Source organism: Manacus candei, unplaced genomic scaffold, assembly GCF_025592945.1.
Source record: "Manacus candei isolate 608988 ecotype Guabito, Panama unplaced genomic scaffold, ASM2559294v1 h1tg000011l, whole genome shotgun sequence".
Taxonomy (NCBI): Eukaryota; Metazoa; Chordata; class Aves; order Passeriformes; family Pipridae; genus Manacus; species Manacus candei.
In genome coordinates, this window is record NW_026138059.1 from 9,551,549 (window position 1) to 9,570,559 (window position 19,011).

Below are 19,011 nucleotides of genomic sequence, written 5' to 3' on the forward strand. Positions count from 1 at the left end.
TTGCTTCAGGGAGTCCTTGTATCTTCTCTTCGGGGCTCCTCTCATGCAGCAACCGGTGGCAAGTTCACCATAAAGCAAGATCTTAGGGAGGCGGTGGTCCTTCATCCTTGAGACGTGCCCTGCCCAGTGCAGTTGTGTTCTTATCAACATGTTCTCAATACTTGTGATTGCTGCTTGTTCTAGAACAGATGTATTGGTTACATAATCTGACCAGTGGATGTTTAGGATTATACGGAGACAGCGTTGATGGAAGCGTTCTTGGAGTCACAGGTGGTGGCAGTAGATGACTCATGATTCAGACCCATATAAGAGAGTAGACAGCACAATGGCTCTGTAAACACTGATCTTGGTACTTTTCTTCAAGTGTTTATTTTGCCAAACTCTTTTATGAAGCTTTCCAAAGGCACTGTATGCCTTTGCTAACCTGTTGTCTATCTCTCCGTCAATCTTACCATCCGAGGAGATGAGGTTACCTAGGTAATTAAACTGCTGGACTGATTTGAGCTCTGATTCACCAGTGGTGATGTGGGGATAATGGAAGACTTCCTGAGGTGTCGGTTGATAGAGAACTTCTGTTTTCTTTAAACTGACTTCCAGCCCAAAGAGGTCAGCAGGGTCTGTGAAGCAGAATGTTAAATGCTGCATTTAACAGTTCTGCAGTTCTGTGAGAGACAACCTTGAATTAAAATACATATATCACACATTGAAGAGTGGTGTGTGAACAAGTCAAAACATCACCACAGCAACACCCCCAGCCAGTCAGGAATAGACCAGCAAAAGATAGAGACATATCCCACCAATCATGAGGGAATGACACTGTGGAACAACCCATGAATCTGCAAAACCTCAAACTGAAAAAAGCTGGAGGAAGACAAACTGACTGCTTCTCAACACTTCTGATGCAAGATGTTGCAACAGAGCTACCACACCCATGCCAGAAAATTGCAGTGTGAATACTCTCAGGTCATATGCTTTTAGCTCACAGATAGTAAAAAGGCGCTGATAGGTGCTATCTCAGTACTGTGATGTGTTAAATGTACAAATTTTTATAGCTTTGCAATTATCACTGTATTTGAAAGTATCTTATATAAGGGCTTATAATGTATGTCTTCATTTCTATTTCCAGAGATCAAATCTTAACTAACGAGCTCAATCTGAGCCATGTGGTCAAACTATACCAACAGAGCTATGGACTGCTGAATATATGTAATAGACAAACATCAGAAAGCAACGACCATGGATAGCTCCAGGATCAATGGTTGGATGTGCTGGCTTTCTAGCTCTTGGCTGTATTTGTTGCTTAATTACCACCATTTTTCTACCCTTCACTCTTCATTCATTAGAGGAAGATGATAAACAAGAAGCAGCAGGAGCCCCAAAGTACCAGATTTATATCAAGTGTTCAGTCTCGGAGATGAGAAGGCTGAGATCCCTCAGAACAACAATTTGTTCAAACAAACGTCTCTTCCAGTTGCCAGTCCTGTTCCTGCTGTTCCCTGCAGCTGGTACTTCCCCTGCATGTTAAGAATGACAGGCAGAAGCAGCTAGGATGTGCCTTAGGGGCATGCCCTTAAGCAGAAAATACAATGCTGACATCAAGCTCCTCAGTCAGATCAGATACAATCATGAAAATTGTCCTACACATCCTAAATATTTCTTTTCCCCCTTGCAATAGTTGTGTTGCAACTTAAATGCACTGTATTGTGTGCCCAGTTCAATGCCCACACATCAAAGAAATGTAAAGGTGCTTAATTTCCATACCATCCCATGGAATGACAAAAGGTGGTACTTCTAAGATCAAAAACAGTCAATACAGCAATTCTATGAGAAGAAAACTTCAGAGGGAGTCAAAGAGAAAGTAAAGTGTATAATTAAGAACAGGATTTGGCCTCTTCCACCCTGACTGGACAATGATCCCAACAGAAATAAAATCTGGTTGCTTTGCCAGAACACAGCAGGGCTTTGAAATAATTCTGAGATCTTTGGTGGGATTAGTGGAACAATTTAATAGGCAGTCTTGTTAGTAGGTAGAGGAAAAAAAGACATTTGCATTTCAGACTGCCTGTAAAGTTTGGGAATAGCAGAGGAATAAAAATAAGCCTGAAGATGCCTGAAACTGCTCTGAAATGAGGAAAAAAAGCCCTTGCAGAAACTGGATGAAAGAGATGATGTTAAGGGAAAAAGATTCTGAAAAAAACATACAGAAGCATTTATTTAACTTTCAGACTAAAGCGATACTTGTTTAGTGAACACAGCTAGACAGTTGATTTTTCTCACTTTAAATTGTGGAATCATGGAATCAGAATAATTCAGACTGGAAGAGACCTTAGAAACTCATTTCAATCTCCTGCTCAATGCAAAATTCACTATGAAGCCAGACTGGGTTGGTCAGGGCTTTATCAATCTGGGTCCTGAAAATCTCAAAAAAATCCACAACCTCTTTGGATACCTTTTCCATTATTTGATTGTCCTCATGAGGAAAAAGCTTTTCCTTATATCCAGCCCAAACTTCTAGTTTCAATTTATGTGCACTGCATCTCATTCTCACAGCACACCACCAGAAGAGCCTGGCAGGTTGCCAGCAAGTTTCCCCTAGAGCCACCTCTTGTTCAGGCCAAACAAGCCCAACTCCCCCAGCCCCCCCGCTGCAGGACAAAGGTTTCAACTCCCTGAATATTTTGACAGCCCTCTGCTGAATTTTCGCAGTTTATCATTATTGTTCTTGTATTTGAAGTATCCAAAGGTAGATGTAGATGTGTTCTAATGAATGGTGAATCCATTAACCTCCTGAGTATGCTGTTAACATAGCAAAGGAAACTGTTGGCACTGTTTGCTGCCAGGTTACACAGCTGGTTTATGTTCAGCTTTTTGCCCCCCCTAGGCTCAGCAGTGGTACCACCCAGCCAATCGGTCCCAGTCTATATCACTGGAAATTAAAAATTATAGAGCAATGTAGGTCAGACCTCTGCAGGTCATCCAGTCCAACTCTCATTCTCAAAGCAGAACTAATCTCAAGCTTAGAAGTAGCATCCATCATCTAAACCTGAAACCCACAAATGATATACAAAAAACTATCCAGAGTAAGTTTTAAATTCTATTTCTAAAGAAATCTTTAGAATACTATGAGTATTATTCTTTTTTCCAAGCACCTCATAATCAATAAAAGCTGCTACTATAGAAAGGTAAAGAGATGACAGAAGCTGCAAAAATAATGGAGGCACTCAAAAATAATCTTTTGATAATGGCAAGGACAGGGAAAGTGAAGGATTTCAGTGAAACCTGTATTAGAATGAATACCAGATCCAGGTTTACTTCAGTTGCATTGGGAAGCAAATGCAAATTTAAGATAGCTTTTGAGCACAACCATGTATATAAGGAAAATCTTCAGGACAGATAAAAATGATGGCCTGGAAGTGACCACAGCAACAATGATCCTCCAGACTCCTCTCCCAGGCTCAGGCTATTTTCATAGTGAAACTGCTCACGCCTCTCAGAGCTCTGAAAAGACTATCCAAGACAGTCAGTACAACATACGACTCCCCAGGAGCAAGGCTGTGAGACAGGCAGGAGATGCAGAGATGAGCAGTCACTGTCCTCACAGCAGAACTCAGCAGTGGGATCTTTGCAAAGCACAGAAATTGGGTGTACCTGTGACTAACTGCCTTCTATCTTTGCCTTGATTGATGCTCTGGAAGGGTGCTGCCCCATTCACTTGCTTGCACATCTTCTTACATCTTCTCACAGAGACTCAGAGCTGCATTCCCTCAGCAGGAAGTATAAAAGGCACTTCCAAATGGTTTCTAGTACAGCACCATATGATCTGCTAGCAAACGTGCATGTAGGACTACCACAAGAAACCTAATTTAGCATTTGTTTGGGATTCCCCATCATATGCAGGTTTTTACAATCCAGTTTGTTTTTTCAGCAATCTAAACTTAAGATTTCTGATTTTAGATCCTTTCCTAGGTAAAGTAGATGAAGTTTTTCTGTTGTAAAAAGGGAAAAATATTCATTTTACCAATCAACTCTTTTTTTTTTTAATTTTTCATCCAATCTACTTGGATAATATTGTAGTGAGGAAATAAAGTACACAGGAATCTGAATCTTACAATAGAAAAACTGAGACTGAGCTTTAGAAACTACTTAAGTTACTTATAATAACATGAACAGTAATATTTATATATTATTATTGGTACAGTATATTTATAGTTAGAGTATTTTAAAACTTATGATCTAACTGTAGCATGCTAGCTCTACAAAGAAACTATAAAAGGAAAAATAAACAGGTTTTTCCATATAAAAGAGTAAGGTACCTGTTTATTGCCTTCTAAGTATCTTCTGTTCACATTTCATTCTCCACTAAAAATAAATGAAAGAGAACATATACCACACAAAGGATCTGGTAATACTTATGTATCTGCTACCATCTGCTGACAAACAGCATTATTAACTTTATCCTAGCCAAAGAAGGAACTTCTACTTCCCTATAAGAAAGTTTCCACTGATGTGGCTGATAGTAAAAGCTACATGAAGTTTTAATTCAGCGTGTTGTAGTCATAGTAAGCCAATATTTTTTTATCCATCCAGTTTGTCTGCACCACAGATTAACTACTGACCAGTATATTCCAGTCATGTAGCAGTGGCTGTATCCTGCATTTGTTGGAGACCTTCAGCTGTTGCAGACAGTTTCTGTAGTCAATTACTGAGCAATTACAAGAAACTCATTCCTTATTTACGAAACACAAAACCATTTGATTTGTTATTAGCTGTGAGACTTTCCAAACAACAAGTCACAGAATCACAGAATGACAGAATGGGTCAGGTTGGAAGGGACCACTGTGGGTCATCTGGTCCAACCTCCCTGCTCAAGCAGGGTCATCCTAGAGCACATTGCACAGGATTGTGTCCAGATGGTTCTTGAATATCTCTGGTGAGGGAGGGTCCACAACCTCTCTGGGTAACCAGTTCCAGTGTGTGATCACCTGCACAGTAAAGTTTTTCCTCCTATTCAGGTGGAACTTCCTGTGCATCCATTTCTGCCCATTGCCTCTTGTCCTGTCGCTTGACACCACCAAGAAGAGACTGGCTCCATCCTCTTGACACTCTCCCTTCAGATACAGACAATTGATGAGGTCTCCTCTCAGGTGTCTCTTCTCAAGGTGTCTCTTCTCGAGGCTGAACAGGCCCAGCTCCCTCAGCCTTTCTCATAAGAGAGATTCTCCAGTCCCCTAGTCTTCTTTGTTGCCCTCTGCTGCACTGGCTCCAGGAGCTCCATGTCTCTCTTGTACTGAGGAACCCAGAACTGGACACAACAGTCCAGATGTGGCCTCAGTAGGGTTGAGTAGAGGGGCAGGATCACCTCCCTCGACCTGCTGGCAGTGCTCTTCCCAATGTACCCCAGGAAACCAATGGCTTTCTTGGCCACAAGGGCTCATGGACAGTTTGTAGCCCACCAAGACCCCCAGGTCCTTCTCTGCAGAGCTGCTTTCCAGCAGGTCAGACCCAGCCTGTACTAATGCTAGTGTTTATTCTGGTCTTACTTCCCTATCTACAACGTGGAATCAAAACATCTTTTCCCCCCAGTCTTAATTTTAAGAGCATAATGGTAGTAAAAATAACCACCATTATATGACCTTACTTAATTTTACAATGTTTTTAAGTGAAAGTCTTTATTAGCCTCCAGATACTATTGTTGTTGGGGAAAAGATTAACAAAAACCTAAAGCAAAAAAGAAACACAACCTCAGTTTCAACTATCTCACACTAAATTGCAGAAGTCTGACAGTGAAGACAGAGCAGTGCACAGTGATGACCTGCATTTGACTCTGTGGTAGACTAAATGAAGAGTGTATATAATATTTACTTATACAGTAAGATTTAAAAAAAAAAAACATTTGGGAAAAAAAGCCAAAGCTTTACATCTGATAAGCCAAACTGTCAGAAAAAAAATAATTTAATGAAAGCAGAACGTGGAGGTATATATGACATATGGTTTGTTCGACAAAGCTAATCCTTTTAGATTTCACGAAATCTCCAGACTTACTTGATAGGAATCTGAGTTTGAAATTCTTTTTAAGTGGTAGGTCTTAAGAATGGCCAGTTCTTCCAGACCAATGTACACTTGGCAAAAGGGATTATAAATTAGGAGGTTTAGCCTTTAAATGTGTTGTTGACCTTCCATCGTAATGATTTTTATTTTTTTTTAACTTGAAAACAAGTGTTATTTTTTCATTTGACTTAAGTTCCTGCCTGGAGTGCTCATCTGTGTTTGTTAGCAAATTTCCAGCCGGGATTAAAACGCCTTTTTTATCTGCCCTTCCACTGCTACAGGCAACAGTAGGTGTTGCTGAGAGGAGACCAAAAAGCCAACACCAGTGCTGGACCACGGACCCTGGGACCAGGTTGGCCCCAAACACCAGCAAGTGACACTGGTGGCTTCCCAACGGCAGCATCAAACGCCGGACACAAGGCCAGAGCTCCCTCCCCGCTCGGAAAAGCCAGCGCCGTTTCTGTCAGACACACAACCAGGAGAGGCAGTTCTGGCCTAGTGCCACCCTAAGGAGGAGGTGTGAGAAACCACTTCTGCTCGTCCCCCAAAATGCGGGACGAGCCGCCGCCCCTTCCCTCCCGCGAGATGCGGGGCCGCGCCAGGAGCCGCCACCGCCCCCCAGGGGAACAGCCGGCAGCCCCGCAGCCGGCAGCCCCGCAGCCGGCAGCCCCGCAGCCGGCAGCCCCGCAGCCGGCAGCCCCGCAGCCGGCAGCCCCGCAGCCGGCAGCCCCGCAGCCGGCAGCCCCGCAGCCGGCAGCCCCGCAGCCGGCAGCCCCGCAGCCGGCAACCCGAGTCTCGCGAGAAGCGCCGCCGCCGCCGCCGCCGCCGCCGCCATGGAGCCGCCGCTGCAGGGCCCGCCGGGGCTGTCGGCCGTGCTGGCGGTGAGGGGGAGCGGGGCCGCGGGGCTGCCGAGGGAGCGGGGCTGCGGGGCTCTCTGAGGGAGCGGGGCCGTCCGGCGGGGGGGAAAGAGCCCTTGCTGTGTGCGCGCTCCTTCCCGAGCACGGCGCGGGAGGGCTGCGGGGCGCGGTCTGTGACCGAGAACGGCCGCGTTCGGTGAGGGAGAAGGAGCGAAGGAGCTCCGGTCGCAGTGGCTCCCGGCGACGCCTCTTTTGCGGCCGCTGCCTGATGCGCTTTCGTTCTGCCCGCAGAGCACGGACTGGTCCGAGCCCTGGCTGCTGGGGCTGGCCGCCTTCCACCTCTTGTGCTTCCTCCTGACGTGCGCGTCCCTGCAGCACCGCCGGGTGCAGGTCGGGCACTTCCTCTGCATGGGTGAGTGCACGGGCACACCGTGCTGTGCTTGGGAGCAGATGAAGTCCTCGCAAATTCGTATTTCTCTGGTAGCAATGCATGCGCCTGTAGGTGATGATGTGCTGTAGAATCTGCCGTGACCTGTAAATGTGTATTTATTTTCTTTCCAAGAAAACGTATGAAGTAGTGACTTAAAATTCTGGCGTTAGTGAGGATCTGGGATGAGTAAGGTTTCTACAGGGTCATTGCCGCGTGTATCACAGCTTCCCAGTAAATTGTTGCTGTGCTAGAGAAGCAGAAAAGAAATCGACTGAGTGCAGTTGCTTTCTACTCTGTCTTGTTCTAGTGCTGCAGTTCAGTGAATATGGTCATCTTTAGTTTCCACAGCAACTTCACCATGTACCCTACTGACAGCCATGATAATGGCATGAGGAGTAACAACTTGTATTATCTCAGGGTTTGACAGCCTTCAGCCTGAGAATCCACAGTGGCCTTGCTGTATCAAAGCTATATCTTCACAGCTGACTGACAGAAGACCTGCTAGCTTTGGTTTAATTAAGATCACATAGATTTGGATTGGATCCATATATTATGAGCACTACCTTGTGCCATGTGTTGGATTTTCTACTGAGTTGTGCTTCCTTATACAGTACCACAACTCTGTCATGGTTGCAGCGTGGAGGTAGAAGAATGAGCAATTGAAAGAGATTTGCAGGCAAAAAAAGCCACTGGAAGACTATGTTGACTTTAAAAATACCATTTATTTGTTAGTCCTGTTGGTAGAGGAATTATAGCTTCTTCAAAACGGCAAATAACTCAGCTAAAGCTAAGGTTTTAATAATATGTAATACTCCCAAAAAGGGAATCTAGAAACCTTTCTGTACTTCCACTTATATGTAATGTCTCTACATCCAGTTGTACCTGGATTTATTAAATGATCTATAGAGGGCAAACTAACAATGGCCTGTTCTTGACACATCAGGCCTGAAGTTCCCTATAAGAATACAGCCTTTTCTGTGTTAGTATTAGACATTCAGAATTTCCAATGGCATGCTGTTTACTTTAGACTCCTAGGAATGATGTAAACTTACTGATAATACAGAGTGCATAAAACTACCCATATTGAGTACAAGCCTTGTTTGTACCTGAGAAACTGAACCATTTTTTATATATCTGCAATAGAAATTATTTTGTATTGTAGATAATTAGAAATAGCTGAGGAAATTATGAAATTATCACATTGGTCTGCCTTGGCAACCAAGCAGCCATAGGTATGTTTATACTGTACAGTACCAAGCACAGGTAATCCAGTTGATGGCACATCAAGATAGCACTCCTTCAACCATCAGACTAGTTATGACCTTGTGCAGGTCATCTTTAGCCATTGAATCTGGGGGGTTCTCTTTGTTTCAGGTTTAAAATTTTTGTGTGTTGCTTTTCTGTTAAATGTGATTGTACTGAAAATTGCCATTTTCTTAATGTCTTGATGGCTTCATATTGAATGTAATTCAAGTAAGAATATGCTGAACTCAAGTAAGAACATGCTGGTTTGCACCTGATTACAGTAGACTACTCTACTGTATACCTGTTGAAACAGTTTGTATTTTACCAAAGTGCTTGTATATTATTAGTACCCAAACATGAGATAATAATGTTAGATAAAACAGTGTGACACCATAAAATGTATAATAATAACTTAATTCTATACTAACTTTGGGGAGCACTTGCATTTCTTTTTACAGATGTAACTTGGAAGCAGTCACTAAGAGGATTGTTGGGAAAAAAAGCAGTTTGGTGTTTGAGTCTTTTCATTAGTATTCATTTGTATGGTGAGCTTTTTCTGTAAGCTAAGATGACTAGGATTTTACATTTGTTTGTTTGTTTGTAATATAGGGGGTATGTTTTGTGATCGCTTAATACTTTTTAGTAACTATATGAGACATTTAAATCAGAATTGGTTTTGTGCAGTTAAATATTGAAGGATCTTCTGAGGATCAAGGGATTCTAATATCTGGTATGTACACATCTTTAGTATACATCACAGAACTGATGGCACTATTTTTAAAGAAATACGGAATCTAATAGTTTTCTTTTGTTGTACAGTGGGCTTAGTGTACTGTGCTGAATATATCAATGAATTAGCAGCCATGAATTGGAGGTAACTGCTTTCACTTTCATTTTTTAAATAAAACTATACAATACAATATAAATATCACTTAGCTTATAAGAAATGATAATTTTTTGTAGCTAGCATGCCTTTATTTTACTGCTTAAAATCTGTGTCTATAGGTATGGTGGTAAACTAACTGGTCACAGAACTAAGAGAAAAGCAGAGTGCTATGGTTAAGAGGAAAAGGGTGCAAACTTTGGGTTTTGTTTTTGCTGGGTTTTCTTTGGTAGTTATTCACATTTAATAAGCTGAAGAACTCCTTCTTAAAAATATCACTGCTGCTTTATATACTTACTTGTATGCATAAAAAGCATTAAAATTTGTCTGTTTTATTAAACCTGTATACCAGAGTTAAACTGATACCTTACTTTGATAAAATTGAACTAATCTTTCCCTGACAAAACTACAAATTATGCATTTAAAACTACTTTATGCAGGCAGATAACTGTAAGTCTTTTATGTTTCACTTCAGGCATACATGATTTAAATTACGGCTTTATTACATTTACTATTTCTGTTATCTTTTCTAATATAAGTAAACAAAATACCTAAGAAGGTAATTGCAGGCACTTTAGGATAAAAATGATTTCTGAGGTACAAATATACGTACTCTTGTAGTCACATTGCTAAGTTTCTTAATTTATAGTTGTTTTATTTAGTGTTTTGCAATAAAACTTTAAAGAAGAGAAATGCTGGTATTGTAATAAATATTCATCATTGATGAGATATCAACTACCTCTTTTTTCTGACTTAATACAGTAGAATGCTGGCCTATGCTTGGGGATCCTGAGAAGTAGGATGATTTGTACAATGTCCATGTTAAATAACTACTGTGAAAGTCTAATATATGAACTACACTGAATAAAGCTTCCTCTCGTTTTTACTGTATTTCTTTCAGATTGTTTTCTAAATACCAATACTTTGATTCAAGAGGAATGTTTATTTCGCTTGTATTTTCAGCGCCACTGCTGGTGAATACAGTTATAATTGTGGTATGTATATGTTCATTTATATGGATGCTTTCATTAAATTGATAAGTGGATTTCATAATATACTTACTTTTCAGGTCAGCTGGGTTTACAGAACTTTGAATGTAATGACTGAACTAAAGATGCTACAACAGAGAAGGAAAGCGGAAAAAGAGAAAAAGAAGTGAAAGCACCTTACGCTATTTTTTTCAGTTATAACAGTGCTTGTCTGGGTAATCAGTCCTTCTGTATGATTATTCAGAAACAGAGATACTTTTAGGTCTGATGTCAAGAGGACTTTATAACATGTGCCTGTGGACAAGGTGAAAGCAGGTACCTACAATACATTTGAATTGACTGTGAACTTGAGAAACCAATCAACTGGTTTTTGTGCCCCTCATTGTAAGATACTTTTCTACTAAGACCGAGGTGATTTGCGTTTGTGATTTTTAACTGTATCTTAACTCTGTGTTTATGAAGTATCCATTCTTCTGCTGCTTAAACCAATTGGAGAAGTGTTCTGAATTACAGTAAATGAGAGATTGTATTCAGAATAACTCAGGAATCCATGCTTCTGTGAAGCATTTCACTTCTTTATAAGTCAAGTTTCATACTTTCAATGTGTGCCACGACCCGCGGGGAAAAGGAATGGGAATGCGGCACTGCAAAAAGGGTTCGGGACACAGCAGAGGTCTCGTGGAGCAATGCCGATTTTATTAGGAGTAACAGTAACTTATATAGGGTAGGTTCAAGGGTGGAGTTTGGACTAGGGAGGAGCATAAGACTGACAACTCAGGGATGAATGTGATTAAGTAACCGGGCAAGGAGGGGAGGAGTTTTGATGTAACTGGGGAAACGGGCCAATGGCAGCTCTCCCTGCACTACAGCACTTAGTGGCCAATCAGGTGCAGGGGACTAGGAAAACAGGGGAAAACTGTGAGGGGATGAGGGAGACAATATGGTGGATAATTTAAAAACAATAACTGGGGTACAGACAACAGTATAACAGTACAATAATAAACCGGGGACAACTGGGGATAACTGGGGATGAACTGTCCAATCCAGGGTGATGTCATATCCAGTATAATAAGGTAAAGTCCAGTGAAGTAGTGTCCATTCAGGTGTAGAATGTCTCATTCTGGGTTGTAAATTCTGCGCCATGCTTGAAATTGTTCCCACTCAGCTTTATGTTCTCCAACATCTCCCCCTTCTTTGTTTTCTGAAACGCGGGCGATGTTTGCCTCGATGGAGCTCAGCAGCAACTTGCGCAAACATAGAATCAGACATGGTAAAATAGTACAGACAGAAACTAAACCAAAAAGGGATAAAACGCACAACATAATAAGCTTCTTGGACCAATTTGGAAAATTTGGTAACTGGAGCCAATCAAAGAGGTTATCGAGCCCTTCACTTTTCTCTTGGTGAATTTCTCTGACCAGACCTTTTAGCTGGTTAATACTCTGATGAATCGACTCGGCATGGTCAGAGAAATTCATACAACACATTCCTTCAAATTCCTGGCACCCATGGCCGTGTGCCAGGAGAAGGAAATCAATGGCTGCTCGATTTTGCAAGCTAACCTCTTTAAGCTTTTGGGTGTCCTCCAGCAGGCCCTCAATCGCTTGAGTGGTGGCATTCGCTTCCTTAGTCAACCAGCAACCTAAGTGCATCGAGAGAGAGAGCATGCGCGGTTCCTATCCCAGAGATAGGGAAGGACGCCCAAAAGTTCTTTACCCTTGACCAGATATGAATGCTGGAGTCACAATCCTCTGGGAAGGGCAGAGGTGTGGGCCTTCCAACATTCACATGTGGCTCAGGAAGGGAGTTTTGGAGCTTAATCTGTGGGGGTGTGACCTTTGGTCCGGGTTGAGGTTTGGGGGACTTTGGAGGGAATCTCCAATCCCGCTTTACCCGAAGGGACCTTTTCTCATAACTTTTAGATAACACAAATTCATTAACCAATTGGAACTTCGCCGGGTTAAATAAGGCCAGTTTTCCTATTGTGCACGGACCTCCCTCAGGGTAGGCCCTAATACCTGGCCATGCCCGATCCCCGCACAATAGGAAATATCCCTTCAGAAATCTCATGTTTCTTGGGATGTGTTCTGTAGGGATGGTGGTTGCAATTGAATCATTGCACCACGGCGAAGAGGTCCCGCGGTAAAGCGGTTTGTTTACAGTAACGTTGTGGGGCGTAAACAGAATGGGTTGAGTATACCAGTGAAAAATAACACAGGCAGTGGCGGGGAGCGAACCTAACAAATCAATCTCTTGAAAAGCAATGTCAATAAAATTAAGTGCTGCAATGGTTTGGGCGAGATTTGGAGAATTAAGTGGGATGGCTCCTTTGTTGCGGGTTTGGGATACAAAGGAGTTCCACTTCACAGGGGTGATGGGAATCCCCACGAGGCATGTGCGGAATGGACTCCCTGCACTAGCCGAGGCCAGGCACAAGGTGTCCGTGTAGTCTTGGCCAGCGTTACCCACAAGTTTTCTCCGGGCTGACTCATCCGCTCCTGCAGAGGTATCATGCCGCAGAGAGGGACGAGTCCGAGGATGACAATGCTGAAGATCGCAGTAGCGCGAAGTTGACACATTGTGGTTCCTGCGCAGTTCACTCGTGATGTATTTTAACTCTCTTGGCTGGGACCCACTTTGGCCCATCCGGACCTGAAATACAGGCGTAGCCCTTCCCCCAGGTGATCAAGGGGAAAGGGCCCGTCCATGTTTCGGTTAGTGGGTCCCGGTACATGATCTTAGCTTTTAAAGAGGTTACAGTGGTGGAGCTGGACCCGAAATGGCGATCTGCTGGACTTCTGTTTGCGTGAGTGTCTGATTCCTCCAGCAGACTCAAAAAATTTAAAACATACATAATTTTATCTAATTTCTCTTGGGGGGACAGGCCAATACTCCCCCTTTTTTGTTTTTTCAGCAAATTTTTGATGTTTTGGTGGGCATGCTCCACTATACCCTGTCCTGTGGGATTGTGAGGGATCCCGGTGGTATGGTGTACTCCCCATTGTTCAAAAAACCGTTTCATGTCCGCAGACGCGTAGGAGGGCCCGTTGTCTGTTTTTATTTGCTTTGGGACACCCATCCTCGCGAATGCGGACAGGAAGTGTCTTTTTACATCACGGCTCTTCTCACCAAAATGCGCGGTGACCACAATCATTTTTGAGAAGGTGTCAACGGACACATGCACATATTTTAGTCTGCCAAATTCAGGGATGTGTGTGACATCTGATTGCCAGATTTCTAACGCCGAAAGACCTCTCGGATTGATTCCTTCCGGGATGACTGGCGTGATAATCTGACAATCAGGGCACGTTTTCAAAATTTCCTTTACTTGCGATAGTTTGAGGCCATATTGTTTCTGTAGTGACCGTGCATTTTGGTGGAAGAACTCAAGAGAAATCTTAGCTTGTTGGTATAAATTGGGAGTAACCACCATACCTGCCAGATGGTCGGCAAGCTGGTTTCCCTCCGCCACAGGACCTGGTAGAGCGGTGTGTGACCTGGTGTGGACAATAAAAAAGCTGAATTGTCTATTCTGAATTAAAAATAGCAATTTAGTCAGCAATTCAAATAAACTCCGATTGGACACATCTTTTAGATATGAATTTTCAATATGTTTGACCACACCAACAACATAGACCGAATCTGAAACTATGTTAATTGGCTCACCACTAAAAATTTGGAAAGCTCGCACAACTGCCGAAAGTTCCACGATTTGGGGAGAACCTTGTACTTTATGTATATCGTGTAGCCAGTTGTCTTTTTCTCGCCAAATTACAACCGCATTGCCAGTTCTCCCAGAGCCATCAGTAAATATGGTTTTAGTGTTCTTTATGGGTAAATCCGATTGAACAATTTTTAGTTTCAGCGGGATTTTGATTAATCTCTGAATAAATGGGCACGCCGGGAGGTGTAGCCGAATTTCTCCCGGGTAGCCTCCGATGGCGATTTGAAAATCAATGGAAGTTTGCAACAGTTGTTCTAGGTGTTCAGAAGTCAGTGGGAGGTAGATAAAATCCAGTTCCTCACCGCTGAGTTCTAAACACCTAGTGCGACCTTTGAATATTATCTTACCAATCATTTCTGAGACGGTGGTGATCGTCTTGCCAAATTGGTGCGGGAGGAATATCCACTCCCACAAACAGAAGTCCTTTTTGTCGCCGGTAAACTGGCCTAGAAGGCCGAAAGGCTGTCTCTCTTCCCTTATGATTACCAAGGAGGATGGCAGTCCCTCCATCCTCCTACATGATTGTCTTTCGGACACTTTCTTTTCAACAGTGGATAGGGCCTTTATTGCGTCTGATGTTAAGTGACGAGGGGAGGACAGATCAGCATCTCCTCGGAGCAGCTCGAACAGTGGGTGCAGATCATCGGTTGTGATCCCCAGCACAGGTCTGATCCAATTGATCGCTCCCAGTAGTTTTTGGAGGTCGTTTAATGTCTGGACTCGCTTGTCAATTTCGATTGCTTGAGGCCTGATGGCTTTTTCTGTAATTTTGAGTCCAAGATACCTCCAGGGTGCTTCCCTTTGAACCTTTTCAGGGGATATTTCCAATCCTTTATCTTTTAGAGCCGAAATAGTTGAATTTAACGTTTTATTCACAACCAACTGAGATTTGGCACAAATCAATACATCATCTATATAATGGAAGATGATCGATTGTGGGTATTTCTGCCGAATTGGATGCAACACTTCTACCACGTACATCTGACAGAGCGTTGGGGAATTTTTCATCCCGTGGGGAAGCACCTTCCACTGGAACCTGCGGTGAGGTTCACAGGCATTGATGGCAGGGACAGAAAATGCAAATCGGACCGAATCAGCCGAATTTAAGTATATTTGGAAGAAGCAGTCCTTTATGTCAATGACCACTAGGGGCCATTCAGCAGGGAGCATAGATGGTGACGGCATTCCCTGCTGGAGGGCTCCCATTGGTTCCAGGACCTCATTAACTTTGCGCAGGTCCTGGAGAAATCTCCAGGAACCTGAGGACTTTTGAATGACAAACACTGGAGTGTTCCAGGGACTGGTGGAAGACTCCAGGTGTCCTTTGGCCAATTCCTGATTCACTAAATCATTTAAAATCTGCAGCTTTTTTCTTGGTAGGGACCACTGATCAACCCAAACTGGCACATCAGTTTTCCAGCTCAGTTTGGGGAACTGCATCACTTCAGTGACCCCACCTAAAAATTTTCTTCAGGAGACAGGGTTCTCAGAGAGAGCTCCCACTGCTCCATAGCGTCCCGTCCCCAAAGTGTGATTGGTATGTTCAAGATATATGGTTGGAGGGATACTGGTCTGCCCTCCGGCCCATAAACAGTAAGTACCTCCTTGCTTCTGACTGGGTATTGTGTTCCCGCCACGCCACTAACTTGCACGTATGCCGTCTGTGCAGGCCACCCATGCGGCCAGTCCTTGGAGGCGACGATGGTAACGTCTCCTCCCGTGTCCAAGAGTCCTTCTACTTTGACTCGCTGCGGATGTCTGGGCTGTGAATAATAGATTTGACATGTTAATAGAGGGCGAGAGGATTCGGCAGTTGTTGACCATAGGACTTTCTTCTCGTCCTTCCTCCACTGCTCCTCGTCGAAGGACAGTATGCACAGCAAGTCATCCATAGATATCATCTTGGCCATGGGAAAGCGGTCCTCCAGCTGCACAGGGGGGGTATGAACATATAAACAGACAGCGATGTTAGTATCTGTAAGCCCAGTCAGAAGGGTAGGCACTACCATAATGCCTTTATCCACTGCTGAAAAGTGTGAGGTAATCAAATAAGTGGCATCAGGGTTGACTGTTGTTGATGGTTGAACCCTGGCGAGTTTCTCATATGAGCTAAGGTGAAGGGAGGGGTGAACAACCGACAAGATGACCCAGGGGAGTGGAGAACACTGGTTCACCACCGGGACCGGGTCAGGGAGCGGCCGCCGAACTACGGGGTAGCTGGGCGCGATGGTTGGCGCAGAATCAAGCGCACGTGGGGGGCAACTTCTTTCATCGCGCTCCCCCGAGCGCTCAGCTCCCCGTTTCCCGATGGCCTGCACTCACATGACCGAAGGTCCGGTAGTGACAAAAAGGTTACTCGCTTTCGTAACCTGGGTGATCGGCACAGAGGGAATGGCTCACCATTGATGTTCGTGAGGGATTGGCAGCTGGAGGTCTAGTGCCGTCCCTTCCCGCACCCACGACACAAGGTTTTGGGTAAGTCGGGTGTGGATTGAGACAACTGGGGACAATGTTTTTTAAAGTGTCCCTTCTCCCCACACTCAAAGCAATGGTTAGGACCAGAAAATGCGGCAGCCAATAGACGTGCTTTATGGTAGTTCGATCCTATATTTTTGCACACTTATATCATTTCTAGTAGAGTGGGATCTTTCAAAAGCTTAAGTGCTTTCTGGCAGTCCTCGTTAGCCTTTTCAATGACCAATTTATTAAATAGAATTTCTTGGCATTCTTTTTGAGGAACTTGCCGGGCAATAGCCTCTTTCAACCGAGTTATGAAATCTGTAAATTGTTCTTTCGGGCCCTGATTAATCATTGTAAAGGAGGGGGTCGGCCCATAAGCATCGACCACCTTCTTTACGGCCTCTAATGCCAATTCTTTAGATACGTCTAGCAATTTAGGATCCAATCGTGCTTGATCCCCTCTACGAGCATAATCTCCCTCACCATAAAGCATGTCTATGGCTTGCCGTGGGGGGATACCTCGCCTCTCCATTCGGTCGTTCACAAAGGTTACTACTTGCTTTCTCCACTCCGCCTCAAAAACCGAGGCTTGTACAGTTGTTAACAGTCCTCCCATCACTGCCCTTATGTTAAATGGAATTAACGTGTAGGCCAAGAAAAAGGATTCAAGCAGCCCGAGGGTAAAGGGGGCACCCAACCCGTATTCCACAATGGCTTTCTTTATATCTTTTAACATGGGGTACGAAATTGGACGCCATTCGGGTGCTTTACCCTCGTCATAGTATACGGGAAAAACCCGTAAAAACTCCGTGTCTTTGGCGCATGCCGCCTCTTCCCGGAAGGCTCTCCAGATATCCGGAGCGGTAGATGGCTCTTCCGGGGAGTACAGCGCCCAGTGACAATTGGAGTGAGGGTACCGGCAGGCGGGGTAGGCCTCGGTGGCCTGGGCCTTATGTGCGTGGCCATCTTGGCGGATGTTGACCTGGGCCCTTGCCCTTGCCCCGCCCACTGCACCCCGTGGTTTCCGGGAGGGAGATGGCTCTGGGGAAGAGACTGGAGTGGCGGAAGTGGGTGTAGAAGAAGGCGTGTCTGGGGAGGGGCTCCGTGTGCGCGTATATGGGGGCGCCGCTGTGGCTGGAACTACAAGAGCCCGCCTCCGCTTTTCCCGCATTGATTTTTCCTGCAAAACCCGGGGCCCCGCCTTCTTGACGCCATTTCGAAATTACCGCGATCCTCTTCTTCGCGCCCTCCCGCCATCTTGGGACTCGCTGTCTGTCTCCCACCCACCATCTTGTGTAATAGAGCCGATGTCCTTCTTTTCCCTCCCTCCATTTTGATGGAAACTTGCAGTGTCCTTGTCTGAGTGGAAGGTGTCAGTGCCAGTACTCTTAGTGTCCTTGTCCATGTTTTCTATGTCCTTCTCTGCACTTGGTTTATTTTCTTCTATCAGCTTGGAGGATTCAGCACCTTGGATGTTACTGCTGATGTTCTTGCTCATCATATGGTGCTGAAGCACCATCAGAACAAGCCTCCAGGCTATAAGCGCCTCCTTAGCGAGCCGGTCACCCTTGCCACTCTCCCACCATAGCTGGAACCTGATGGCTTGCCACTTATCAAATGACGTATTATCGCTAACTTGGTGACCATTGCGGTCAAGCCATCTGGCGAGAGCTTTCGCTGATTTCTTATCAAGCGGGTGACTGTGCTCTATTGCAAAGTCTTTGAGGCGGCGGTAAACGAATTTCTGGGAGGTAGAGAGTGTGAGTCCCATGATGTTAATTGGGTTTCTCAACACTTCCAGATGTTATTCCTCCCTTCTTAGTTTAAGTTACGGAGATGAGGTGTTGGGTGAGGGTGTCAGGAATGTCCCCTGCAGCTCACCTTTCCAGGCATGCGACCCGTGCGACTCGATCGAAGTCCACAGCCATCAACTATGCAGAGGAGGGCCGGCGGGACGAGCTCCGCTCCTGGAGCCGCCTGAAACCCAGTAGCTGCACAGGAGTTCTCCTGATACAGGAGACCTCTACTGTGCCCCACGTTGGGCGCCACTTGCCACGACCCGCGGGGAAAAGGAATGGGGACACCGCACTGCAAAAAGGGTTCGGGACACAGCAGAGGTCTCGTGAAGTAATACCGATTTTATTAGGAGTAACAGTAACTTATATAGGGTAGGTTCAAGGGTGGAGTTTGGACTAGGGAGGAGCATAAGACTGACAACTCATCTTAGGGATGAATGTGATTAAGTAACCGGGCAAGGAGGGGAGGAGTTTTGATGTAACTGGGGAAACGGGCCAATGGCAGCTCTCCCTGCACTACAGCACTTAGTGGCCAATCAGGTGCAGGGGACCAGGAAAACAGGGGAAAACTGTGAGGGG

General features: G+C 44.6%; 2 protein-coding genes across 2 annotated transcripts; one reads left to right on the forward strand and one right to left on the reverse strand.

Moving 5' to 3' along the window:
* The first annotated feature begins 6,817 nt into the window (after positions 1-6,817).
* On the forward strand, positions 6,818-10,887 carry TMEM18 (transmembrane protein 18). Its single transcript, XM_051778148.1, has 5 exons — positions 6,818-6,929; positions 7,197-7,317; positions 9,400-9,454; positions 10,365-10,458; positions 10,533-10,887. Exons 1-5 carry the CDS (start codon positions 6,882-6,884, stop codon positions 10,620-10,622), a joined length of 408 nt encoding a protein of 135 aa, XP_051634108.1. The 5' UTR covers positions 6,818-6,881; the 3' UTR covers positions 10,623-10,887.
* Positions 10,888-11,567: 680 nt separating this feature from the next.
* LOC127466882 (uncharacterized) lies at positions 11,568-16,691 on the reverse strand. Its single transcript, XM_051778233.1, has 3 exons — positions 15,778-16,691; positions 12,169-13,104; positions 11,568-11,696 (listed from the first exon to the last, which is right to left on the reverse strand). Exons 1-3 carry the CDS (start codon positions 16,183-16,185, stop codon positions 11,568-11,570), a joined length of 1,473 nt encoding a protein of 490 aa, XP_051634193.1. The 5' UTR covers positions 16,186-16,691.
* Between the last annotated feature and the right edge of the window lie 2,320 nt (positions 16,692-19,011).

Bases quoted from the DNA above. Each gene is read 5' to 3' on its own strand.
- TMEM18 (XM_051778148.1), top strand. From the start codon at position 6,882: ATGGAGCCGCCGCTGCAGGGCCCGCCGGGGCTGTCGGCCGTGCTGGCG. The intron at 6,930-7,196 runs GTGAGGGGGAGC...TTCTGCCCGCAG, and splicing joins GGCTGTCGGCCGTGCTGGCG to AGCACGGACTGGTCCGAGCC. The intron at 9,455-10,364 runs GTAACTGCTTTC...TATTTCTTTCAG, and splicing joins TTAGCAGCCATGAATTGGAG to ATTGTTTTCTAAATACCAAT.
- LOC127466882 (XM_051778233.1), bottom strand. From the start codon at position 16,185: ATGGTAGTGCCTACCCTTCTGACTGGGCTTACAGATACTAACATCGCT. The intron at 13,105-15,777 runs GTACTTACTGTT...CCTGTATTTCAG, and splicing joins ACCCAGTCAGAAGCAAGGAG to GTCCGGATGGGCCAAAGTGG. The intron at 11,697-12,168 runs GTAAAGAACTTT...TGTTTGCGCAAG, and splicing joins GCATTCATATCTGGTCAAGG to TTGCTGCTGAGCTCCATCGA.